General features: G+C 36.3%; 1 protein-coding gene across 4 annotated transcripts in view; it reads right to left on the bottom strand.

Moving 5' to 3' along the window:
- The window catches only part of dab2ipb (DAB2 interacting protein b), a 115,728-nt gene that overhangs the window by 14,071 nt on the left and 73,927 nt on the right, over positions 1-27,730 (bottom strand). For all 4 annotated transcript variants that reach the window (XM_067405549.1, XM_067405548.1, XM_067405551.1 and 1 more), the window contains 7 exons: positions 25,759-25,912; positions 24,888-24,986; positions 19,874-20,428; positions 5,675-5,819; positions 2,219-2,363; positions 1,344-1,580; positions 899-1,100 (listed from right to left, as the gene is read on the bottom strand). In XM_067405549.1, coding sequence (XP_067261650.1) covers positions 899-1,100; positions 1,344-1,580; positions 2,219-2,363; positions 5,675-5,819; positions 19,874-20,428; positions 24,888-24,986; positions 25,759-25,912 — 1,537 coding nt within the window. The remainder of the gene's footprint in view (positions 1-898; positions 1,101-1,343; positions 1,581-2,218; positions 2,364-5,674; positions 5,820-19,873; positions 20,429-24,887; positions 24,987-25,758; positions 25,913-27,730) is intronic.

Raw genomic sequence — 27,730 nt, 5'->3', positions numbered from 1 at the left:
GTTTAAACAATGTTATTGAAATTTCATGCTTTTTTAATGAACCATAAATAATTATTAAAATCATCTGTGGAAAAGTCCTTAAGGCACTTACGGTTTACAGGCGGCAGACAATTAAGCTCACAGTTCCAATAACTTAGGACACAAAAGTGACCTTTCTACTGACTCTGAAAAACACCAGAAGATGGCCAGGCTCCCTGAACAATTGAACATGCCATAGACCTGCTGCAGGGAGGCATAAAGACTGCAGATGTGAACAGAGCAATAAACTGCAATGTCCTTAAAGACTCCTAAAACAGTGTTATAGGGATGTGTATTTGTAACAATATGTGCCCCTGACAAATCTTTTGCAATCCATGAAGATGAGATGCACTGTAGGACTTGTGCCACACCACATACTGGCTGCTACTTTTGATATTGATATTATTAGGCACATATTAATGCCTTATTCTGCATGACCTTATTCTACATTCTTAATCTTAGCCAATACTTAAAATGAGCAACTACCTTACTATTAATAAGCAGTAAATTAGCAGTTTATTGAGGGAAAAGTCATAGTTAATAGTTTATATGTGTTCCCTACATGTGTTATCTAATTGAACAATTGTTTTTTAAATATACAATTGTTTCAAGAATAAAACTAACAAAAGTCTGCTAGATATATGCTTAAAATGAGAGAAAATATGTTTTTTGCCATTGTCATAAAAAATGTATGATACTTTGTTTTGTTTGTTTTTTTTCTTAAACACATTTTTACCGAAAAACAAGACAAAAATATAGATTTTGTAAAAAGATTTTTGCAGTGTTTCCGAAGGTCTGAAATGAAGAACACACTCTGGCTGAAAATCTTTACTCTAAAAAAATGATCAAATGAAGCTGACTGAAGGGTGAAGAGACCAACCTGATCCATTTGGGACACCACCTCAGCTAGCAGGGAGTGCAGGGTGGAGAGCTCACGGCCCAGGTCAATATACCCCTCAAATCCTGCAGTGTTTGAGATGGTCTCAGGGTTGGAGATCTCCAGCAGGAAGCGCTGCATGTTGGTCCACTCCTGCTCTAAGAACTGATTCATGAAGGACATGTACTCCTCCTTATTACCAAACCTGACAGAAAGCGAGGACAAGAATGACTCGTTGATGCATTTAATAACTCAATTAACCATGCTAATGACTCTATAATCATAATTATATTATCTATTAACTTAATTTCATTCATGAATAATATTTTGCTCAGAACAACATGAAAATCTATCAAACTGAGCTCATTTCTCAGCTCCGTCACGAAACCTTAAATCACTCTCCCTACCCAACCACACACACTCACAATGGAGTAAATGAAATCCTTACTTGGTGAAGTTTGCAAGGTTCTGTGTAACCTTGGCGATAAGAGTGAGTGTTCGTGCAGTGCGGTCGTCTGGATACTCCTGCGTCAAGTTGAAGAGAGAAGGCGACATGATGGCCGGACACAGAAAACGCAAAAACAACGAGGCGCTGATAAGACGCTCGCTGATATCCGGCCGCCCTCGGTTACCACATTCCTGTCTCCACGATGCAAACACTTCTTTAAGCTCCCTTGGAAACACACTGTTGAGGAGTTTAGACAGAAACAAATTAACCTGACAAACCTATAAACAGTTACTCTTACTGGTAAGTAGTTCCACAAACTATCTATTATCCTTTTGCAAACAACTCCTGAGGGAAAAACCTTCTATTAAAAACTTTCTTTGTATTAAACTATTAGTCTTTATATGTTGAAATACAGAGTATTAGATCTCAGTGACTGAACCTGTATGAAAAAATAAAATTGTTGTATCAACACTAAAAGTATTGTATTGAGTATCACTCTTGTTATTTGTATAAAGCAAACTTACTGTATTATACTACATACTTACAAACCAATCACTCTGATCACCATAATCAAAGGTTATCTGTGTATAACTGGATTTTATTGTATTTTATTGGTACCTTAATAATCATTATCATCATCAACATTATTATCATTGTTATTATTTATTACTTAATTCTCCTGCTTCCTTTTATACCTCTACACTCCTATCATATATAGTCTCTTTAGTTTCTATTTATATTTTAACTTTAAGAAAAACACCAGAGACCAAGACGATACTTAACAAAAGCATAAATGAAATAAAGCAATGTCTGAACAATAAAATCCATGACTGGTTCACATCAACAGCCAGTTCTGAAGGGCACATTGTAGTTACCGGTAAGACTCAATGATCTTGCAGAAGGCCAGCTCACAGCACATCCTGAGGTTGCTCTGATGTTCAGGTAGATCACTAGATGAACATTTGGATGGGTCCACCTCACAGTTCTCATCAGACTCATAGAGAGCCTTTATAAACTCCCCTACAGTGGATGAAAGAGAAAATACATTTAAGTTAAAGGCATTTTTTAAATAAATGCTGTGTAACATCTAGTTGTTTGAACATACAGTAAATAGCATTTTTCAGAAAATCAATAAAGAATGCTGTCATACATTGATTTGGATTTTTTGGATTTTGACATGATTCTGTATTTGGCACAAGAATGCTTGCAATTCTAAATGTCAGCAAGGGAAAGTGCCGTATAAACCCCCATCATCTTTCATACAAACAAACAGTCTCACAATTATTAGCAGGAATGAACATCAGCTTATTGCCATTCTAATCCCCTTCCGCTATGAAGCAACTAGTGAAAGTTCTCAAGTTATCTGGCTCAGAACTAATGAGAGAACCCATCCAGGGAATATACAACAAACTTTTTGTCGATCCAAACAAACAGCGCAGCCAGATCCCACTCCACAGAGACTCAGAGCAGGTACTGGTCGATTTTTCCTCCTCTGTTCCGTTGCGCATGAAAGCATCAGGGAAAAATCAAACTAGTGTAGCATAAACCATGTGGACGTCCAACTGATCCAGAATAGAAGTGGACTCCTCGTTCCTCATCTTCCTTTTAGAAACTAACCAGTCGATCAGTGACCACTTTATAACACTGCTTCAGATCCTGTGAACCATGATGCACTGTATATACACTGCCCAACAAAAGTTTTGAAACGCCCTAGAAAAGTGGGGTTTTGGACAATATTGGCATGAATCCTTTTTAATTTGTGATAATTTCGCACTGATAAGGGACAACACAAACTACAAAAAAATTATTTTATTACATAAACAGTTTATACACAGAAAAAACTTAAATTTTCGATTCATCAAAATATCCACCATTAGCAGCTATTGACCTAAACTGGGTTCTAATTGGTTCATTGTATTCTAAACTTAATTGGCAATCAATTGTTGAAGCTATTAAGGTGTGCTGACCCAAAAATCTTTTACAAACCTGGGCCAAGTTTAAACCAGTAACCAGGTGTCACAAAGGGGCAAAGGGGCATGTCTGACTTTGACATGTATACAGTGGGTACGGAAAGTATTCAGACCCACTTACATTTTTCACTCTTTGTTATATTGCAGCCATATGCTAAAATAATTTAAGTTCATTTTTTTACCTCATAAATGTACACACAGCATCCCATATTGACAGAAAAACACAGAATTGTTGACATTTTTGCAGATTTATTAAAAAAGAAAAACTGAAATATCACATGGTCCTAAGTATTCAGACATTTGCTGTGACACTCATATATTTAACTCAGGTGCTGTCCATTTCTTCTGATCATCCTTGAGATGGTTCTACACCTTCATTTGAGTCCAGCTGTATTTGATTATACTGATTTTACTTGATTAGGAAAGCCACACACCTGTCTATATAAGACCTTACAGCTCACAGTGCATGTCAGAGCAAATGAGAATCATGAGGTCAAAGGAACTGCCTGAAGAGCTCAGAGACAGAATTGTGGCAAGGTAACAAAAAAATTCTGCTGATGAAAATTATTATTGCTGGTCTTCAATGATAATGTCAAGTTACTTTAATGTATTTGCACCAAAAATGATAAGGATTTATGCTGATATCGTCCAAAACCACACTTTGCCAGGGGTGTTTCCAAACTTTTGTATATTTTAGCATTTATTTGAAACAGAAATATTTTGACATTTTATGTCTTTACTGTCACTTTTGATCAATTTAATGCATCTTTGCTGAATAAGAGTATTGATTTCTTTTATAAAATAAAACAATTACTGACCCCAAACTTCTGAAAAGTAGTGTATAACTTGCAATGGGAACACAGATGAGAAGTTGAGTATTATTGTTGGCGATGGACATACAGTAGTGGTTCCAGCATGTGGATACAGCTGACTTCCCAGTATTATCACACTATAATCTCACTACAAAGCAGTACAAAACAGTCAGAGAGTTCAGTTCGGTAAACCCCATATTGACTGGAAAGGTCAGAGGAAAACCCAGAGAACTCATTCAAGGCCACAAATTTGACACTAATCGCTCAAATGTCCAGTCTAATCAAATAACCAGTGAGATAAAATCCCATCGTCAATATCTGCTGCACCCGTGAGATTCCTTCAATGGTAAAGCAAAAATAAAGCACATCTTGAAAATGAACTGATTTACCATTATATAATACAATATGAGCATCTTGTGCAATCTGAGCTTATATAAATGGCTTTTTAGTAATTGTCAATAAACAGATTTAATGACAGAAATGTAATACCACAAATCCCTTAAGGATGTTGGATTATAGTATAACTTAGAGGGTTTGTGTACATATGTGGATGTGTGTTTGTGTAAATGTGTTCTAGATGTCTGCAGTAATATATTTAATTAATAAATTTAGTTCACCAAAGTACTCATATGTTTGGAAATGACAATAAACATTCAAGAAAACACCTAACTTGACTTATTTTTACAGCATTTCTCATTTTACAATAACAACAACACAAAAAAAGGACCTTTAACTTTGTGATTGGTGTTTTCTGTGTTTTCTTGTGACCTGATTTGAAAATGAGATCTCAAGAACTAGAGTAGATGAAATGACCAAAAGATCCATCCCTTGCGCGTATGTGCTGTTTATATAACCATGTGGTGTAATCTTTTCTCTGTCCCTCTGTCTGAGGGACTTAGTCAGTCTTTAGGAGTGAACTGTTTAATAATTCAGCAGTACTTCACAAGTCACATTTATCTAAGAAAAACAACTATACATTATTCAGCTCCACCAAATGGCTTCTTAATGCAAATCCACAGAGAGATTCACTCTCTTTGGCGTATTCACTCACATTCACACGTGCACTTATCAGATCCCCAAAGTTGATATTTATACACATGCGAAATTTGCAGAGTTTATTTTTGTTTTGCAGATAAATTGCTAGACCAGACATTTACACATTTTATTCCTAAAATAAGGAGGTATTAATAAACACAGGCCTTATTATACACAAAGTGAGCCAACAGCAAAGGAGGCCAGATATGTGTGTGTGCATGTTTGTGCACTTTTCACGGCTATTTGATCTTATCTAAAAGGGATATGGGGAACTTAGCACAAAGTACACTTTGGAAATGTTTCTAGTGTTTGTGCTGGACAGAAAGTTTGCACTGATAAAATTTCCCCTATTTCAAGTCTGGCAGACTGAACACCAGTATTATATACTGTATAGAATTTCATATAATTATTTAATGTATTTATTTTGGTGGTCACTTTATAACTTGGAGGTGGTCATAACAAATGGTACAGATACAATGTCCGAAATAACACACACACAAACACAAACTCTTACCCAGTGCGTCTTGCAGATATTTCTGTCCGACCAGTTTGAGGTACTCCTCGATAGCTTTAGTGCCCAGTGTGTTCTCTCTGAAGATCAGGTGCTCGTTCTCCCCGCATCGATCCACTTCTGACATCATCAGATCTGTCAGGAAGTCCTATACAAAAACACACATTCCCAAAAAAAAAAAAAAAAAAAAAACATGTTGATGTGTGAAAAAATGTACTAATAGTATAAAAAAAAGAATAAGAGAGCAGAGTAGATGGAGAGATTGCACGGACGGTCTGTAATCAAAGTGGTTGTGCTACTGCTGTCTGTCAGGACATGAAAGAAAAGAAAAAGATAAGGAAAGGGAGATGGTATAGCTGAAGTGAAAGCTGCTCCGATCAAAGCTATCTGGCAGGAAGCCTATCAAAACCAGCAAATGGGAGTTAGACAGAAAAATCAGTCTACTCGCTGTTGACGTGTGGCACACACACACACACACACACAGCTCAGAGCTCAGCAGCCTAAAAAAGATTCAGTGTGTCTCAGCCTCTATTTACAGTGGTGAGTCATGTTTGGCTCCATGTAGACTATGCCTGAGAGTCTTTTGTCTGTGAAAAAAAACCTAATATCATCATATAATTCTCATTATAGAACATATCTCCTCATAATTCATGTAACAAAACTCTTCTCTTTCTCACAAAATGTATCCCACTCTAATCTTTCTTTTAGCCACTCTCCTCAAATCCTATTCCACTCAGTAGAGCTACTGTATATGGTTTTTATTCAACACTTTTGTGTTGTTATGGCCAACACAGCCTAGTTGCTAAGGAAAGACACATACATCAATGTCCCATGCCCAAAACAAAGCAAGAAATTAACTCCTCAATTAAAATTTCATTTAGGGTCTGTGTGTGCATGATTCAACAAGGACATTTCGGTTTAAAAATTATTGTATATAATACAATACATATTTTGTATTCCAACACGTTCTGTGTTATAATCTGTGTATTTTTTAAAATAAAGGTTAACGGTGAACCCTGCAAAAATAAAGTGTCAAAAAGGGCACAAAAAAATTAAATGTCATTTGGGAAAAAAATAAAATAGACTTGACATGGGGGTCTTACTTTCATTATCTCTTCCTCTCTCTCAACCAAGGATTCATTCAGTTGTGTGGTTGAAATGATGACAAGAACAGAGGTCTGTACGGGAATTAAAGACCAAGACTGACACTTAAATGAGACCCTGTAACCCGACCTGCTACCTACTGTCAAACTTTAACACCACACCAGAACCTGAAGTTATTCATTCTTATTATTTCCTCTTTGGGGTCAAGTTTGGGGTCAGATTTTTTTTTTTTTTTTTTTTTTTTGAGAAATTAATACTTTTATTTAGCAAGAAAGCATTAAATTGAACACAAATGACAGTAAAGACATTTATAATGTTACAAAAGATTTCAAATAAATGCTGTTCTTTTGAACTTTCTATTCATCAAAGAATCCTGAAAAAAAAAAAAAGAAAAAGTTTCCACAAAAATATTAAAGGTGCTCTAAGTGATGTCACGCGTTTTAAGGCCAAAACATTTTTTGTCACATACAGCAAACATCTCCTCACTATCCAATAGCTGCCTGTCCCCTGAACACACTGTAAAAAAACCGCAGTCTCTGTAGTCGCCACAAGCTCCGAAAACGGCAATAAAAACAAACTGGTGCAGCCTGGACCACGAATCATAATAAACATGCTCCTGCCAATAACCGACAAGAATGATTTTAAATGCACGTTCATGACTGTTTCAGGAAGCATTGAGGGGAGGGAGGGTCTAGCTAGCCTCTGTTTTGTTTGACAACACTTTGAACGTCAACAGGAAGTTACTCCACCAAGGATCGCTTAGAGAACCTTTAAGCAGCACAACTGATGATAATAATAAGAAATACTCCCTGAGCATCAAATCAGCATATTAGAATGATTTCTGAAGGATCATGTGACACTGAAGACTGGAGTAATGATGCTGAAAATTCAGTTTTGCCATCACAGGAATAAATTAAACATATTAAAATAGAAAACAGTCATTTTATAATACTAATATTTCACTGTTTTTACTTTTGATCAAATAAATGCAGCCAAAGTGAGCATAAAAGACTTCTTTCAAAAACATTAAAAAATCATACTGACCACAAACCCTTGAACGTGTCGTGTAGGTTATGTATTTTTATTAAGATTACAGAACAGTTTGTCAAGTCTTGAGCTCAGTTTGAGTAGCACAGCTCCATTCATGGTAAATATAGAGACATATTTGGCCACCAATGTTTAGAATTTCAGCACTAATGTTTCACATCAGAGGAATCCAAAAAATCTATTGACTCTAGATAATAGGGTATTACGTAAGTCAAAACAAAAGCATTTGTTTGGGATACAGGAGAAAGGGAGTGTGAGTAGTGTGGATGTACGGTGACCTCAGAGCTTAAAAATCCTTCATGAGCGCTGATGCAGGGAACTGTCACCATGGTAACTGGACTGTCCGGACTATTTCCAGGTGTTCCATTAACGTGGGAACCCTCCCATCATGTTTTGGATTCCAACCTACGACCGTCCACATCTTCCACTGTCCACATTTTACAATTATAAGCTTATCTAAGAAAAGTTTTTTTAGAACTCTGTGCAGCAGCATGTATTATTATACACCTCATATTGAGCCATCAAAACAGAAAATGTGAGAAAGAGAAAGGAAGGATGCTGTGATTGACAGCTAAATAATCCCATTGTCACAAGAACATAAATAAATATTGATTTTTAATAAAAACAATGCAAAATGCTTGTTCATGGCGGGTAAGAAATATTTATAAATGGCAAATTTTAACCATTGGCTGGTGTTGCCAGAAAAGCTGAACACTGCATACAAACAATCCTCAGTATTCAAGTTTTTTTCCCCACATTTTTTCCCCTCACACAATTCGTTTAATAATATACAAAGTTCTTTCATGAAACTCTAGATGGCGCAGGCTAACAGGTCCTTTAACTCAACCTGCTCGTAATCACATCATTATCTGTAGGGCACAGCTGATTGGTTTCTGCTGTATCAGTAGCCAATGAGCTTGCGTAATTTATGTTCGCTATATTGTACAGCAGCAGCATGTCTTACTTGCTCACAGCAGCGTGTCATGTATTTATTGACAGTAGCAAGTCAGATCTATTCCGCCAAGATCAAACATATCAACATCGCCATACCCGTTACCATCACAAACACTCTGAGTTTTGTCATGACAGCAATATATTTATTAAATTTATAATAATTGCCAAGTTATAAAAGGTATGATCAGCAGAGCCAGGTGAAAAACCTCAAGACAATTAAGACTAGAGCGACACAGATGGAGATCTCATGAGCCTTGAGACTCTGCTCACATGCACACACAGTAGTGGGTACTATGAAGAAAAGGCCAAGAAAATTGTCCATTACTGTCAGAGTTAATCAGCTAGACCATAGCTCACTCTTAATCAGAACGAGACGAGAGAGAAACACAGGAAACGTTAGAGACAAGAGAAAGCTAGGAGAAGACATTAAGCACAGTGAGACATACATTTTAATCTAAAATGGAAAGGAAAGCAGAAAAAATAAAAAATAAAACAGGTGCGTAAAAATAGGTGCTGCACAGGAAAGCAAAGCCATTGCACAGGGGAACAGAAGAAAAACTAAAGATACGTTGCACACAGGAAAAAATGATAAAGAGAGGATGGAGGGATTAAAAAAAAAAAAAAAAGATAAAAATCCCTCAGGTCTCTCTGCATTCCCTGGAAGCAAAAACTCATAAAGAAGGAACCATCTGACCGAGACAGCAGTTTGTGAGCTCTGCTGAGAGAGAGAAAGAGAGAGAGAGAGAGATTTTGCCTACATTGTCTTGACCAAATGCACCCACAAGGGTAGTAAAACCTGAAATCACCTACACTGTGGGAGGCGGCCAATGGTCCCTTAATGGAAAGCGGCTTAATAAACATATTAAATAATGTCTTAATGAAATGTAAAAATGCAGAAGAGTTTGTGTTCAAGGTTCATGTTCAAGGTTAGTAAATATCATTAGCTCTTAGTAAAGAATTAGGTGGTAAATAAATAAATAATTTATTCTTTCAACAGCACCACAGTACTGAGCATTGACTATATTAATATTGAACTAAAAGAATGTGTTCAATAGCTTTTCCATTTTAGCATTAACTACTGAACCGCTGGTATCATGACTACTCCACCTCAGTATAGGAGTAAAACATGAGTAAACATTCCTGCTAAAACAAAAATGTGTGTGAGCATTTTAAAGTCCATTCTTTGTGCATGACATCTATGAACGTCTGTGTGTGTTTGTGTTAGGCAGGACAGCTGAATGCGACTTGCTATCAAAGGCCTTTGAATAGAACTAAAGGTCAAGACTACAACACACAAACACACACAGCCTCATTAATCTAAAGACATAAAATGATGACTCACTCAGTTGCGTAAAGATATTCTGGAGGAGAGAGAGGCTATATAAGCAGAGGGGAGAGAGAAACAGAGATTGTTGCAAAAGACCTAAAGAATTCTTACACCTTTTTACCAATTAGTTTTTTCATGACTTTTTCATTAATGCATAAGAACTTAAAGGATTAGTCCACTTTTAAATAAACTTTTCCTGATAATTTACTCACCCCCATGTCATCCAAGATGTCCATGTCTTTCTTTTTTCAGTCGAAAAGAAATTAAAGTTTTTGATGAAAACATTCCAGGATTTTTTTTTTTTTTTTCATATAGTGGACTTAAATGGGCACCAAACAGTTGAAGGTCAAAATTAGTTTCACTGCAGCTTCAAATTGTTCTACACAATCCCAGACGAGAAATAAGGGTCTTATAAAGAGAAACAATTACTCATTTTCTAAAAAAAAAATTATATTTTATACATTTTAACCAGAAATGCTCATCTTGAACTAGCTCTCTTCTTCTTCTCTATTTGAATTCCAGCAGTGTAGACACTGCCAAGTGTATTACTGCCCTCCTCAGGTCAAAGTTTGAACTAATTTTTATATGGAATATGCTAGTTCAATAGTATATAACAATTAGTTCAAACTTTGATTTGTGGAGGGCAGTAATACGCTTAGCAGTGTCTACACTGCTGGAATTCTAATAGAGAAGAAGAAGAGAGCTAGTTCAAGATGAGCATTTCTGGTTAAAATGTATAAAATATTATTTTTTTTTAGAAAATGAGCAATGGTTTCACTAGATAAGACCCTTATTTCTCATCTGGGATTGTGTAGAACAATTTGAAGATGCAGTGAAACTAATTTTGACCTTCAACAGTTTGGTGCCCATTGAAGTCCACTATATGGAGAAAAAAATCCTGGAATGTTTTCATCAAAAACTTTAAATTCTTTTCGACTGAAGAAAGAAAGACATGGACATCTTGGATGACATGGGGGTGAGTAAATTATCAGGAAAAGTTTATTTAAAAGTGAACTAATCCTTTAAAGGAAATAAAATGCTATTTAAAGTCAATTAAAGGGATAGTCCACCCAAAAAAAAAAAAAAAAAAAAAAATTGTCACCCTTTATTCATCTTATTTTACATTCCACAGAAGAAAGTCATACAAGTTTGTCGACACAAGGGAAAGTAAATGATGACAGAATATTTATTTTTAGGTGCACTATCCCTTTAAATACAGAACAAAACTTTGTTCACAGAAATTTCTAGAAATGTAATGATAATGGGATTCCGACTGATAAGCTAATGATTAATGTAATAATAATTACTTTATTACACACATATGTACACATATGCACACCCACCCACTTTTTTTTTTTTAGGAAACAAACTAATTTTTATGCACACATTGCTGCTGACTTATTATAGTGTAGAATGTATCGCTATTCCTAGTGCTAGATGATGTAACAAATTAATAATTTGCTTTGCAAATGTGAAATGTCCAAAGTGGACTTACAAAGTGCACGTGTACATGTTCCATGTAAGCTATTTATATACTGTATACTTGTCTCCCACACATGAAATAAGCATTCAACTCTGTCAGGCACACAATAATTCAACATGACCTACTGAAAAACAAAAGGGAGCGATCATTAAATGTCAAAGATGAATACTTTTCCTCCAATTTCATCATTACTTGTGTGTCATTCTCAGCACCTTTCTCTTTTGATCTAAAGCCAAGCTGTAAACTGAAACGTTAGTTGTTATCTCACCCTCTCTCCATCACAAAAAAAAAAAAAAAGAGGTCAGAGAAGGTCAGATGCTATTTAGCAGACAGACGAAAGGAGGGTCGAGAGAGAGAAAAAAGCGTAATCTGTAATGTATGTGTGAGTGTGAGAGAAGTCAAATATCACAGAAGCGATGAATTCAGCTCACGGTCTACCCACACTCTATAACCTTGAGTTTTCTGTATTGCATGTGTGCAAATATGCGTATGATTCTGTTCGCTGCAGCTGTGTGTGTTTATGTTTGCGCTCACGACCCTCAGTGAAATGTAGAAATGCTCTGCTAATGAAATGCTAGGCTGCGGGGCAGCTTTATCCAGCGTGCTTTCTGAGATAAGACTGATTGTTGTGCTGTATGACTAAAATGGGTCAAACAGACATTCGCTTCAAGGAACACACAACAATATGTCCTCAACATTTACCTTGCTAAACAGTCTGCATCTCAACAACACACCCCACCTAGAAACTGAGAAAGCTGATTCGGGGGTTTTATCACCTCAATTTACTTATAAATTCAATGTTTTATGTTTTCATATGTTTTATTAGGGCTGTCACAATCATGACATTCTGCCTGACAATTTATTCAGACAAAAATTAGTTTTACAATCTCTTTATGAACTTTTTGAAGAGACAAAGTGGTAGTTGCATGGCCTGTCAATGGAGGAACATAAATCTCAGATTTCATTTAAAATATCTTCATTTGTGTTTAGAAGATAAAAGAAAGTCTTTCAGGCTTGGAACTACATGAGGGTGAGTAATTTATGATTTTTTTTCACCATTTTTGGGTGAACTAACCCTTTAAGAATACAATAGCATAAAGATGGGCTCATAGTTAACAAATACATGGACTAAAAGACAAAACTTTAATATAGATTTCATGGGGTCTGTAAGCACTTTCATGCAAGTGTGGCATGGATCACTTTGGAGATAATCAGATTATTATGTAATGATTGCTATAGGCCTATGTTTTGCATTGTGCAGTCAATATCTGCATATTGGGTCTCACACATTTCAGTCCATGTGATCATCTCTTGCCGCCAACCATAATCATGCAAGTTGCAATAGCGTGCAGACATGACATCACGATTACATCATATCACGAAACAGATTAATACCTTGTCTAACCTCAAACTCTTGAGGTGCATGAAAAGTGTGTTAAGTGTGTGTGCATTGAGAGCCTGCTGAAGTGGATGTCACATCTACAGCGAAGCACGACTTCTGTAATAGCTGTCAGGGCAATGTGCTGCTTCAGACCAGAAATGACATCCTTTCAGAGCCAGCCTGCCTTAAAGTGCAGCCAAGCGAGATAGAGAAAGAGAGAATGGCAGAGCATGAGTCTAAGACAAGATAAGGAGATAGAGAGGTGATGGGTAGAGGGAGAGAGAGGCAGGATGGGGAGAAAATAAGAAAAAAGAAAGGGTGACAGATGAGGAGAGGAAAGATAAGTATGCTGAAGGAAAATGAAGATAATGACTCTCGTCCCATGTCTGTAAGGAAGTTAATGATGGAAGATGCTTGTTGAGCTGTTGCTTTGCCACAGTCTAATGTGTATGTCAACATGCTATGAAGAAATAGTTCAAAATGCATAACTATATGTGTGTATGCATATATATATATATATATATACAGCTATGGAAAAAATTAAGAGACCACTCCAAGTTCAGAAATCAATGTTAAGTCTCTTAATTTTTTCCATAGCTATTATATATATATATATATATATATATATATATATATATATATATATATATATATATATATATATATATATATATATATATATATATATATATATATATATATATATATATATATATATATATCAAACGTTTGTGGTCAGTAAGATTTTTTCCCTAAGAACTGAATACATTTATTCAGCAAATATACAGCTATGGAAAAAATTAAGAGACCACTTAACATTGATTTCTGAACTTGGAGTGGTCTCTTAATTTTTTCCATAGCTGTATGCATTAAATTGTCACAAAAGTGACAGTAAAGACATTTATAATGTTACAATCGCTTTCTATTTCAAATAAATTCAAACAAAAATTTCTATTTATCAGAGAATCCTGATTTTTCTCAGTTCCTCCAAAATTATTGAGCAGCACAACTGTTCTCAACAATAATAAAAATAGTATACATTTTTCTTGAGAACCAAATCAGCAAATTTCTGAAAGATTTTTGAATTTTTGATTTGTGATGAAAGAAGTTTTGGCATCACAAGAATAAATTATATTTTAAAATATATTAAAATTAAAAACAGTTTAAATTGAATAATATTTCACAATATTACGTTTTTTACTGTATTTTTGATCAAATAAATGCAGATTTGGTGAACATTAGAGGCTTCTTTCCAAAAAATTTTGAACAGTATTTGTATAGACATTTGTACACAAAATGAAATGCAAATTACATATATCATATTTAATTTTAAGTGCACAAATTTCTCCAGTAAGAAAATATACATCCTGATATTTAAATGTGGCAAGAAAGTGAATTTATAGAGTAGAGCAATAACTAGCTAATGAAATACTTTAGAAATGAGCACAGCTAGAACAAATTTAAAAAAAGTTCTTTAGAAACACTTTATTACCCTTTTTTTAAACAGAAAACAGTCATGTACCATAAAAATCACACCCACATGAAACTCAAGCAAGTGATAAATGAGTGTTATTGTGTCCTTTAGGGCGTGTGGTCTCTGTAGGATATCTCTTCTCCATATTTTACATCACAAGCACACTGGTCTCAGGATCAGCCAGGGGAATACAGCTATCATATCTGCCTACTGATAGAATGTGACCCATGGTACATTACCTTAAACTGAGTGCATTATTAGAGTGAGAGACTTTTGGATATCAAGATTTCTTCAGATAATCCTTGCCAGTGAATCTGTCACAGCAGGCTCTGTTTAGTAGCTTGTCTAACCGTGCCCAGACTTTTCAAAGGAACATAAATAGACAAGCGCTATTATCCACACACACAAGTCTGCTTCATCTTCATTTGAACCTTAGTCTAATTTTATTTTGGTCTGTCAACTTATGTGTCAGTCAGAGACAAGCCAGCTGAAGTAGAACTAAGAACTCCCAAAATACATCCTCTACATCTGCTTTAAGTGCTCATAACATTACTATTTAGCTATAATTGATCGATTTAATCACACTGAGAATGATGCAGAGAGACATGATGTAAAGAAACTGAAGCGCTAAACTGAGTCTTCATTGCTTGAATAAAATGCTCATTTAAGTCAAAACTGGTGTTGGGCAAAATAGCTAAAATATCTTAATATTTTTTTAATATTTAAAAGTGTTTGATTTTCAACCAAACAGCTATTTATAATCGATGTTTTTAATGCAAGAAGCAAAACACAATTAAAATATCAAAAATAATAAAGACAGTTTTTCACTAAATGAAAGAATATTAAATCATTTTCATTTACTGGTATATTAACCAATGTTATCAATAAGTAGCACTATGCACCTACATATTTTACTAAAATATACACCGTTCAAAGTTTGATTGAAAGTTTAATGTTTTAATAGAAGTCTCTTATGTTCACCAAGGATGCATTTATTTGATCAAAAACATTAAAAAACACATTATTACAATTTAAAATACGGTCCTCAAAACAAATGACCTTGGACAGCCTGGATGATTCCATCAGTGTTAGAGTTTTTACGGCCCATATCCCTCAGGGCATATTTGAGAAGCAGAGTAATTAACGAGCAGTAATTAACAGCATCAGACTAACAGGCCTGATTCCCCCCCCCGCGGGACCCAGGGGGACAGCGGACGAGGGTAGGATAGGATATGAGTGACGCAACTCACTGTTTATGATGACCCTCTGTGAACGCTAGTTGGTTTAGTAAGAGCAGACACTTCTTATCCAGTACTTAAAGAAGTAAAGAGCAACTGACCAGTAAAAGACACTAATGACTTTTAACAATGACAATCTCAGAGTCAGCACTCACAGGATAATTACGCAGATCAGTCAGTCATTCGTGGACCAGTGACCATCTCTAATGACACTGTGTTCAGTCAGCATGAAAATATTAACAAAGGACAGCATCACTGATATAAACAGTTCTAAACTGACCATTTAGTTTCCTTGTTATTTCCAAGAACTGACCAGTCATTTGTAATTACTGGATAAAATAACTTAAAATCCTTTTGATTGAGAACAAATGATTAATGAATCATTCAGACCCATTTATGAACCATTTTGACAAATTCACTGAAAAGAACTGACTGAAATGAGCCATTTGCTCACCAATGGGACATTTTTGTATAATTGCGAAACAAGTTTTATGCTAAACAAGAGCAACAGCTTATCTAGCAGATATTGCCATCTCTAGAAGAATATTTTACAGAATATTTTTAGCACCAAAAAAATATTAAATTGATATTCACAATTAAAATTTTACCTTGATTTTTTCAGATACCACTATTTCCCCTGATACTTTTTGGTTGACCGTGGAAAGCCTAGAATGTTCATTATCAGGGTTCTCAAATTGGTATCATTACTTTGTTTTCATATTTTTATCTGTTCAGAACTCTCTCCAAAAAATAAACCATTTTTAAAAATAAATTCTTTCAAAAATTCTTCTGATGTAACAAACACTGAACATTGGCATGTCACAGGCAACAGTGATACATGAACAACACATATTAGATGTTCAGAAACTTGACCCGGCAATATGTGTAGAATAGGATATTATCCCTAAACACTAGAAGAACTAATAGGAAATAAAAAGTGAAGAAAGTTTACCAAATCATGCTGCTGTTTCTGACTGTGTGTAGCACAAATTTGTAAAGTTTTTAAAAGGGATTGATGTATATCCTAATGGATTTTGACAGTGAACCCTCAATGATAAAATGATGAGAAATGTATGTAACTTTCTGTGTAACAATATATCATGTCACAATATATCGGACTACAAAAATGCAATAATATGGATCATGGATAGTGACAATATGTATTGTGTATAGTTCACCCAAAATGAAAAGTACTGTTTAAAGAGTTTTAGTGTCAGTTCTACATTGAACTACTATATATAATGTTGAATATAATGTACAATAATGCAATGGGGGAATATTTGTGGGTCCAGATAATAGCAAATGTCTTGTGTTACCAGTAAAAAGTGGCCTACATTATTTTGAATATATCTACTCAATGTCAGAGTGCAAGCATATTCATATTTTTCTGTATTTTCAGCTTCAGGATCATGAATATTTTTATTCTGGTGTCACCAAGTCCAAGCCTATTCATTTCCACCCCCAATGTAATACAAATTTAGCATTTTAATCATCAGTTCATTTTTTGTTAACCTTTTACCATACGTTTTGAAGTATCACAATAATATTGTATCGTGAGTTCAGTATTGTGATATGTATCGAATAGTGACATGAGGGTATTGTTACATCCCTATAAGAGTCTGAGTGTGCAATCTAAAACATTTTCAATTCATAATTTAACAGCTTAAAAAACCCTTTGGCCTTTGCATGTTTTTATTACTCTAAAGTGATTTTGTAGTCTGAAGGAAAAAAAAAAAAAAAAAAAAAAAAAAAAAATTAATAAAGGAGAATCTAAATGTCTCTAAACTCTTCACAAACAACTCACCAACAGATCTTATGTGTCTAAGATGACTGCGCTACTGAAATGAACCCAACAAAAACTTCTAACCTCTGCTAAAGCTGAATAGCTTATATATGTAACAATTAACTTAAGATTTGCACTGACACCTAAAATGAATATAGCCACAGAGAAGACCACCTCTATAGTAAAAAACCTTTTTCACGCTTCATTTCACTGATTCTCCACGGCTAAAGGTAATGGCACCAGGACAACTACTTGACGGGTGACTGCAAGATGTTGGATTAAAAACACTGGACTGTAAGGCAGCAATAAATCAGCTTCCCGAGAGCTGCCCATTGAAATGACCCTCATGCCTGGACCCTGATTAAAAACATTTCACTGTCTGAAAATCTTGTTTCATGCTTAGTTTGTCTAATTAGACTCCCCACAAAGGTTATGATGAGAATATTTAGAAAAGAAAAATCTAAAAAGTCTTTTGTCTGTCCTGTTCTTCCTCAAACATTGAGTGACATTAGTGCAGTCCAAACAAGCTCTTCACTAAATGTCATACATATACTAGAGGCTTATCCACCTCCATCTAAGGTCATTCTGCCTTTGTGTTTATATCATCCCTTGAGTCACTGCAAACATACTATCTACAACAACCCTGGATCTGCCAATCAGGGCCAGGACTAAAAAGCAGCCAATACAGATAAGAGCAGCCATATTAATCCCTCCCTTACGGTATAATGGGAAGATTTGCTATTTTGCTTTTTGGATCCTGCGAAAGGCTGTGAGAACCAGGGGGAGATAATCCCTCCGAAATACCTCTCAGCATGAGAAATCCGACGCACATAAATACAAAGATTCACAGATGTAGCCAATACAAACTACATGCAATCTCTTTAGTGTAGTATCCGTTTGTTAACCCAAACAGCAAGGAATAACAGCGGGACACTACAGCAGAGATAAACTGGAATTGGATTGCGTTTGATTCACCGTGACCTCTGAAGTTCAATAAGAGCATCAGTGAAAAAGCAAAATGCACAGGGAAACCACACAAGGGTCAGGGAAGAGGCAAAAATTGATTTGTAATAGTTACAAAAAGTAAGTACATGGTCACATAAATAATTAATTTAAATATTAATTCATAAATTATAAACATATACCCCCAGTTTCACAGACAAAGCTTAAGTCTAGTCCCAGACTAAAATGCATGTTTGAACCATTTTAACTGAAAGCAACTTGCACTGACATATCTTAAAATATGTAACTGCCATTGTTTTGTCTGAAGATGCACACCAGCAATGTTTTTTTTTTTCTTTTCTAAAGCATGTTTATAAAAGCTACTTAAATGTCCTAATTGAACTAAGGCCTAATCCTGGCTTAATCTAAACCCTGTCTGTGAAACTAGGCCATAATGTTTTATCATTTATAAATTAATGTTTAAATTATTAAATTATCCAAGTATTAATTCATAAATTACAAAATATACATTTAAACAAATCCACTCTGAACCACAAAATAATGTCAAGATTTATAAACAATCATACTGCTGTTTAAGCCCAGGGGACACCAAACCGAAGTCAAAAAATAGTGGCGACGAAAGCTGACTGTGTTGTTGCCTCTTGTCGGCTCCGTCTTGGCCAAAATGCTGTGCTTGAACACACCAAAAGGACTAAAGGTGAGTGTCAACTAACACATGTGTTCTGCGCATGTGTGTAGATAAATATCTGTCTATATCAACAGGTATTAATGGTCTTTTTTTATCATTCAAAAAGGGAAAACGAAACAAGGACTGCAGAAATACAAACTGTAAACATTAGCATTTTGGATATCAATCACCATGATCAATTTCCTCATTGATCGGCTCATGCTAATATGAAAATATTTGAGCAGCGAAATGCTCAGGTAAGATGACAAAATAAATTCTGTCTATACTGTCTTGACTTCTTTGCAAGCTTTCATCACTTTCATTTTTATTCTCGTGCACTGACTTGTTCGCTAAGATGAACAGCCAGAGTTCTCTCTTTCACCGACTTACGATGCTGATTCAACATGCTGAACACCCCAAAAAACCCAGACGCCCCCGACTATAGCCAACAGCGCAGAACACACGGAAAAAAGTAAGCCGTCTGACGCTGAAAAATGGCACGACATTGCCCAACGGCTGACCATTAAAATAATAATAAAAAAACAGCTACACTTTAACAATGTAACTGTTTTTGCTCATGTATTTCAGTTTGTGATGGTTTAACATCTAGAGACGAAACCAAAAGGTTGTAGCTTGAACCCTGGAATTGTGTCTTCTAGCAACATGTAAAACTTATGATCTTTTAGATATTTTTTATTTAGCTTTTTCACAGACCCTTTCCTGGAGCACAGGTTGAAAACCCCTTAGCTAAATGACAAAATGTATTAGCCTTTCACATTACCTTTGCTTTCCCGGTGCTCTGCAGGATGTGAACCAGAGCGCAGGCCATCTCCTCTTTGTTCTTGACGCTGATGACCGGCTCCAGCACAGAGCAGAGCAGCATGTAGTTGTTGGTGGTGTACTCTGCAAACTCTTTGTAGAGCTCCATGGGCAGGATGTTCATGCTTTGGTACCGGGCCTTGATGCGGACCATGGGACCAGCTGTTTTCCCTTTACCTGGATTGGGTTGGCTAACCGGGTACCATTTCTCGACCAGCTGCCTGCTTGTGACAGTCACCACTGGAATGCTCACCAGCCCCACATAGTTGTTCTTGTCCTTTTTCTTCTTCTTGTCAGAGTCTCTATATAGATGGACGGTGATGTTCTGGACCGCAGGTAGGTTGTTGAACTCAAAGTGTTCACCCCAGAAGACATTATCCGTCTTCAGCTTGCAGGTCGTACGGGCATAGAGGCCGTCGTCCAGGCAAAGCTCGCAGAAGTACTTTTTCTTGGCCGGAAGGTCTTTTGCTTCGATGATCCACAGCCGCAGCGTATTCTCAACCCGCCGACTGTTGTCCTAGAGACAGAAGGGTATTGTGAGGTCAGTGGACTGTTAGGCTGCCATGTCACGGCTGTAGCGGATTATTACCGCATCAGTGTGGCATCTAACAGGGTCAGTGATTTAGAGATGACGTGCTTTTCGGCTCAGTGATTAAATACCCTCTGCTTCAGATCACACACCCTTGGCTGGGAATTAAAAGGCCCTTTATTTTAGATCACTTCATGTCCTTCCCATATAGATAGCAGGATGGTGCTGTAAATACTGTGTGACATCATTCAGCAGTTAATGTCATTCGCTGGCCTTTTTAATAGAATAGTCTTTCCAGTGTGAAGTCATGTGGTTTAATATACGAGGGACGACCATAAAGTTGACCTGCATCATGCTGTATAAGGTTAAGCTTTTGTTGTAATATAATAGAGGTTAATTTATAGATATCCCTCCATCCTCTTATAACTTAGGAGGCAATGGAGGACGAGATCAGAATAAAACTAAATGTCACAGTTATTTCTGAGGCCACAGACCATTGTGAATCACTAAACTGAAGAGACTAAGCCCAGCGGCATACAGTAATTTTTGTCCCTCACTCTCTAGCTTTTGTACAGCGTCCCAGCCACAATTAGTGTTGTCATGCAGAAGCATTTATATCTATAAACATTATGCTGATAGAGACACTGACGGAAACTGTAATACTATTTGTGCAATTTAACCTCCTCCTAAACACTTCATTTATCCTTTTCTGTGGAGAGTTTTTTCCCTGTTCATCTTTCTAGGTTTCTGTAATTTAAAAAGTATAAATGTGGTGGGCTGCATTCTATAGCTGGTTAGTGTTGTACATTTAAGTTTGAAATCACAACCCTCAAAATGAATGAGTTGAAAGTTGCTGTCAGTGCAAACAGGGCTTAGTTTACACAAAATAAATCCAATTTCAGTCTGTCCACCACACACTTTGGCCTGACCATGGTTTGCTTAAGTGTTATCTGACATAATTAAGATTTTTTCTGACACAGTTTAAGACCCTGAGATCTTGTCATATTTTATAGTGAATAAACTGTATTAATGAATAAAATGTTCAAAGTGTCTGAATAAATTTTGGTTTGACTGTATATATATATATAATGTATTGATTTTGAAACATTAAACCATGTGGAGCAGCATGAACTGCTCGCTTGTAAAAGAACACAGTGCCGCACTTCAATGTGAAACACGCAGTGGTTTTTGGATATTTTAATTCAAAATTCGTACATATTGTGCCTTTAAGTAAATGTATGTGCACATTTACTTAAAGGCACAATATGTACGAATTTTGAATTAAAATATCCAAAAACCACTAAAACAGTGTTATGTATTTTATTGTATTGTGCACTGACATTATCCCAAATGTTTCCAAGATTGTTTCAATCTAGAGAAATAAGCAAATTTAACCTAGGACTCGGAGTGTCTGTGTGTGGCCTATCAATGACATCATACCCATGTTACCCTCGGTTTTACAGTAGGGGTGTGCACAAATAGTCGAATTGTCAAATATTCGACCTGTAATTAATATTCGAAAAATAAAAATACTATTCGAATTTTACTATGTTACTTTGCTGGCCGTAAATGCAGTGAATCCATGATAAATCCTAAGCAATAACACTCGCAGTTAGAACTAAATGCACCGGGTGGCGCTGTGGAGAGTGTTTAACAAGTTTATTTTATTTGATCATCACAATGTTGTCATCTGCCTTGCGAAGTTTGGAATTACTTGGATGAAAATGATCTTACAAAATGAAATTACTTTTGATCAAATGAATTAATGAAATCAAGTTATCATAATATCACCACTATATTGAGAAAGCACATGAAATCAAAACACCCGTCGAATGAGGAAAAACAGCTGTCAATCACTTACATTCACGACAGGTAAGCGCAGCTATAGGCTAATTATCCCCGAGTGAGCCGAGAAGATAACTTATCTGATAGCAAAATGATTTTGAGACATATGTTTACTTTAAATTTCGTCGAGGGAGACATATTTACGAACAGAAAACACAAAGTGCCACTGTTAGAATTGCATAAGTCTACTGTTAGAAGCTTAGCACACCGTAGGCTATTATCGTCATCTTGTTTCTGCAACGGTTGCAAAGGTTGGACTCGAAAGTGTTTCTTACAACTTGTCAAAAAAACCTCATCCATGGATATTGACATGCAGCCAGGAGTCGTGTTTCCTGACATTTATATGTGCCTGATTTGACGCGGGGGAAATACATAAAGCAAATCTGCCTGTGAATATTTTATATAACTACAATATAGGTAGGTTTAAATCTGCGTAATCACTTATATCAATGTTATATCGTCATAGTGTCCATCCCTAAAACATATAGTTTTATAGTATAGTTTTTGTCAGTGTTTATTTTAAAACACACAATTATGCAGAATATAAGATGGAAAATATTTAATTGATGATTTGTCAACATAATATATAACAATGCAATATATATGGAATGATTTTACGTCAAAATCCAACAATTTGACACAAAATGATAAATGCAAATCAATGTTTCTCTGCCTGGAGTTCAGCTGTTTCTGTGAATTGCACCGATCCATTTGCTTCTTTTTTTCTGTGGCTTTCAGCAGTTTTTAAATATATAACTTACCTCCGGAATATCTCATTATGTATTTGTAGCCTACTTAGTCATTTTGATAGTAGGCTAATACAGCTAATATACACTTACAGCCTGTGTTGCCTTCATATAAGGCTTTTATAAGGCTTTTAATTTTTTTTGCGGCTCCAGACAGATTTGTTTTTTGTTTTTTTGGTCCAATATGGCTCTTTGAACATTTTGGGTTGCCGACCCCTGTGTATAGGCTATTGCCTAATCGTAAGCTTGTTTAGAAATGGTTACAAAATCTTGATGAATTAAAAAAACGTTCTTGTTTAACGTAATGTAAATAAACGAATATTTGAATATTCACTTTTTACGAGCCCAAATATTTGAATACAATATTTTGGAAAAATGCCCATCCCTAGTTTCCAGTTTCATTTTCTGTAGAAAACATGGAAACACCAAAAACGCTTTAATATATTATGTGTTTTATTAGACGGGTAAGCAACTGTTTGGATACATTCATTGACAGAAAACTAATCATGCTATATAGTTCAACACATTAAGTCTTTTGTTTAAATCTCGTTTTCTTGATTTACAACGAGTACCATGTTTTACCATGCCTAATATCGATCTAGGTTACGGCAGTGTGCAACAAGTCTCATAGTAGCCATCGAGCAAATGTTAGCACTATAACAGCTTTCAACACACAATTTTATATAATATGATAAAACAGCACTGCTTTACCCCACATACGCTTGACCGGAAGAAGCGGAAGCATTGACTGCGGCATAATAAAAGTTCCTCTCTAATAATCTAATAATAATCTCAACCATGAAAATTATTTCTGCCCGAGTCCCATCCTGATTCTTTTCCACCGGCTATAGATGTGAAGACAACACATCCCATGATTCTGCTAAATCAAGGCGTAATTAAACTATGCCTTTGTTTTGAATAAGCAACCTCTAGTGGCGAAAATTTACATAGTGTGCCTTTAATTAAATTGTAGCCTTTGCGATTTTATAATCACACAAAGCCACATCACATTTCGATAAATCGTGCAGCCCTTGGCTGAATAACAATTCTTCAAAATGCGCAAACAGCATGAAGCTGAGAAAATAATGACACAATCTCCATTTTTGAGTGAACTATCCCTTTAAGACTTGACTGATGAATTGCAGTTGACTGTACTGAGGGCACTGGGCATTGTCTAGGGCTCGAGTGCTCATGGATATTCCCACACAAATAAACACCCACTAAGGCAATTGATTTCACATCTCAGTATTGAGGTGCTCCATTGTGTGCCCTCATCACAGATAATGAACTAATTAGGCAGACAGAAATGCGCCTCTGCCACAGCAGCTAATGCCTGAGCTATGATCATCTCCACACTACTACAGCATCAACATCTGTCTTAAAGAATCATCTGTTCACTGCAAAGCTCTCTAAAGCTGGGCTCTGGTGTTCACCTCAGAAACCCACTGAGTAATTAAAATGTAAGACTGAACGATGGGGAGACATTAAACACATCCCCAGGCAAGCTGTGAAGAAGGCAAACATAACTTGAAGATTGTGCTTGAATTTTTTCCCCCAATCTAATTAATCATTAAATTGCTTAATTTATTGATTGGTGAAATGAGCTGTCGAATGAGGAGGTTTTTTTCTTGGTGTGCTCAAAGCAGCCATATGTTTTGCAGTTTCTCTCCTGTGTCTCATGTGCTTATATCAAAGAGAGAGAGAAAGAAACGGCCCTGAATTTCATCACTTTTACAGACATAGAAACATTATTTGATCTCTCTTCATATTTTGCATTGAGTTGCATTTCTTCTGTTATAAATCGGAGAATCTACGTCAGGTATGATTTTAGTACCTTTGCAGTTATGCAAGTTTACCTTATTAGGGTGGATGGCTCGTCGCAGATTCTCCATCCATTTGTCTCTCTCTGCAGCTGAACGACAAGAAAAGCACTTACTACCTGTGGAGGTGCTCACCTGGGAAAAAAAAAAAAGGGCGATAACTGTCAGCCTACTGCGGGAATCTCATGGCTTTCGGCTTGCTTACATCAAAAGCAAACCTGTGCCATGTTTTAATGTCATGTGAAAAGATGCTACTGAACAGAAACAAAATGTAAAACTACATTTACTGACAGACAGACTGGGCACAAATGCAGCACTTAAAATCAGAGTTCAGAAAGCTGGATATAGACATTCACACAAAGTTCTGAACAGCCATCACAAGCTATGAACAAAGTCAAATAGAAAGCTTGTGAATTAAATCAAATTGAACCAAAATTAAATACATTTTGATTGATACAGATTTCCTGATCCGACTCAAATCTGATCAATATAAATTTGATGGTTTGATTAAATTCTGATTCACAAGCTCTTGATTGGATTCTATTCTGGTTTTGATTAAATTCTGATTCTGATTATATTTCAGCTATAATATCCATTTTGCTTACATGGTAAGGGAAATTCGTTCTCTAGTAAAATTCATATTATTCATTAAAAATACACTAGTATTTTAAAATCGATACTAGGACCATTCAATTAAAATTACGATTAATCAGAAATCTAAATTTTTACCCAGTCCAAGATTACTTTTTCGCTGGAAACTTGCCTGGTTAGAAAACATTGTCTTATGAATGACGATACAGTATACTGTAAAGTTGAATTTAAATGAGCATTCTAAGGGTCGAGAGAGATCAGGTCATTGAAATTGCTTATGTATATAATGTACAGCGAGTGAAAGAGACATCTATACCTCGAAGCAGTAATCCTGGCCGAGGATGGAGCTGTGCACTGGTTTAATGAGGACCTCCTCCTCCATGCTGAGGTCCAGAGCTTCTACTGCACTGCTGGGACTGAGCAAAGACTCGTGAGAGCGCGACTCCTTCAGCCTGGGCATCAGATGAGACCTGAGACAGACAACACACACCAAACAGTGACACAAGTGTCTTTCTCGTACACACACCCTTAAGCTTTTCAATAAACACATAACTCTTTATCTTGAAAATAAGACGGATAATTTAATGGGTTTATGACAACTTCAAAACTAGTGTTATTACTGCCTACATTGCAGGTGTAATGAAACAACACAGTCTGGAGACACCCTTAAAAAGACATACAGGACAAAGCAGATTCGAGGGTGAAAGAATAATAGATGTTTGAGTCTCACAACATAGTTTAAGTCTCCAAAGTGAGAAGATAGCAATAATATAGAGAATTACAATAGTGGGGAAAGCTTTGCTACATTTTGATTGGATCTTGGTGGACTAGCACAAACAAATGTCCATCACCATCAGATAAGGATGCTAGGACAACTGACAGACACCTATCACAATGATCCATCCAAATACATTCATAACTATGTTTGGAAATCTTAAATCTGATGTAAACTACACATATCCATTTCATACTTCTTCAGAAAAATAGGTATTCTCAGTGACAGCTATTTGTAGTGCAACATCTTCAGCCTTTTCCCATCTTGTTTGGAATCTATTTGTTTAGAACATTGCCACAAGTGTTCTGATGGTGGTTTGGAAAGTGAGAATTGCATTGGTAAAACTTTAAAGACAATTTAAAGACTTCTGTTTTCTTTATGCAAATGAGTTCCACATGGGAAAGAAGGGTGAGCCATACTGTGTGTGTCCCCTCTGATGCTAGCAGCCAATCACGGCACTGGAATTGAGAAGCGCTAAATTGCAATCTCCTCCTCATCAGAAAGGGATAAATGTACCATTTCAACAGACACTCCTTGTTCCGAGTCTCCGGATCATTCAGTAAGACATTAACAGATACACCAATGCTCTGTTGCTGCCTTCCCTGTTACGGCCCAGGAACAGGGAAGGCAGCAACAGATACATTCAGGTTCTAAGTCTCCCATCTGGTGAGACACTAACAGATACGCTGTCTGGATTCTCCAGCCTGCAAAGGTGAGACAGAATCAGGTTCCATGCTCTGAGTCAACAGCTTGTGAGGAAGCAACAGATAAGACCACGTTCTGAGCCTCCAGTCTGTGAGGACAGAAACATTAACAAACGCTATGTTCAGAGTCTTCGTCCAGTGAGACAGCAAGGGGCCGTTCACACAGAACGTGTTTTTCTATTCCAATGCGCTACTTTCCCATTGGTTTTCTATGTAAACACACGCTTGACGGACGTGAATGACCGATACGCTCCTGTCTCGCGTCTTTTGCAGTGTCTCGCACATGAGCGCCGCGTTTTAAGACGCTGTGTCAAGTTAAAAGAATTTCAACTTTTACACGCAGCGCTGCTCATCAATGTCAGTTCCAAGTGGACCAATCAGAAGAACTCGGAGGCGGGGCAAACGTTGCGAGATTGTGTTTACAGTAGCAAGTTGGCATGACAACTGTTTTATTTGACGGCAATATGGCGGAGTAGGCACTCATAATTATCTTGTTTTCTTTTTTTCCATGTCAATACTTGTATCTGTCAATTCTGCTGTTTGCCTATTTCTATTATTTCCGTTATTGTTGTTATTGCATCACGTCTCAAAGGCGCGTTTCGAGATGCTCGCGTTCTACGCTGCGCTTTTTTTAAAACCACTACTGAGCGACGCGTTTTTAGACGCAAAGACGCGTGCTGTGTGAACGGCCCCTAACAATTACAGCACATCACGAGTCTCCATTCCAGAGAGAAAAAAGCAAATTGACCAAGTTCTGAGTGTCTGGCCCAGAGGCACAAGACATACAGTCACATTTACAACGAGGTTAA

Source organism: Chanodichthys erythropterus, chromosome 13, assembly GCF_024489055.1.
Source record: "Chanodichthys erythropterus isolate Z2021 chromosome 13, ASM2448905v1, whole genome shotgun sequence".
NCBI classification, from domain to species: domain Eukaryota; kingdom Metazoa; phylum Chordata; class Actinopteri; order Cypriniformes; family Xenocyprididae; genus Chanodichthys; species Chanodichthys erythropterus.
This window is presented reverse-complemented; position numbering and strand designations above follow the sequence as displayed.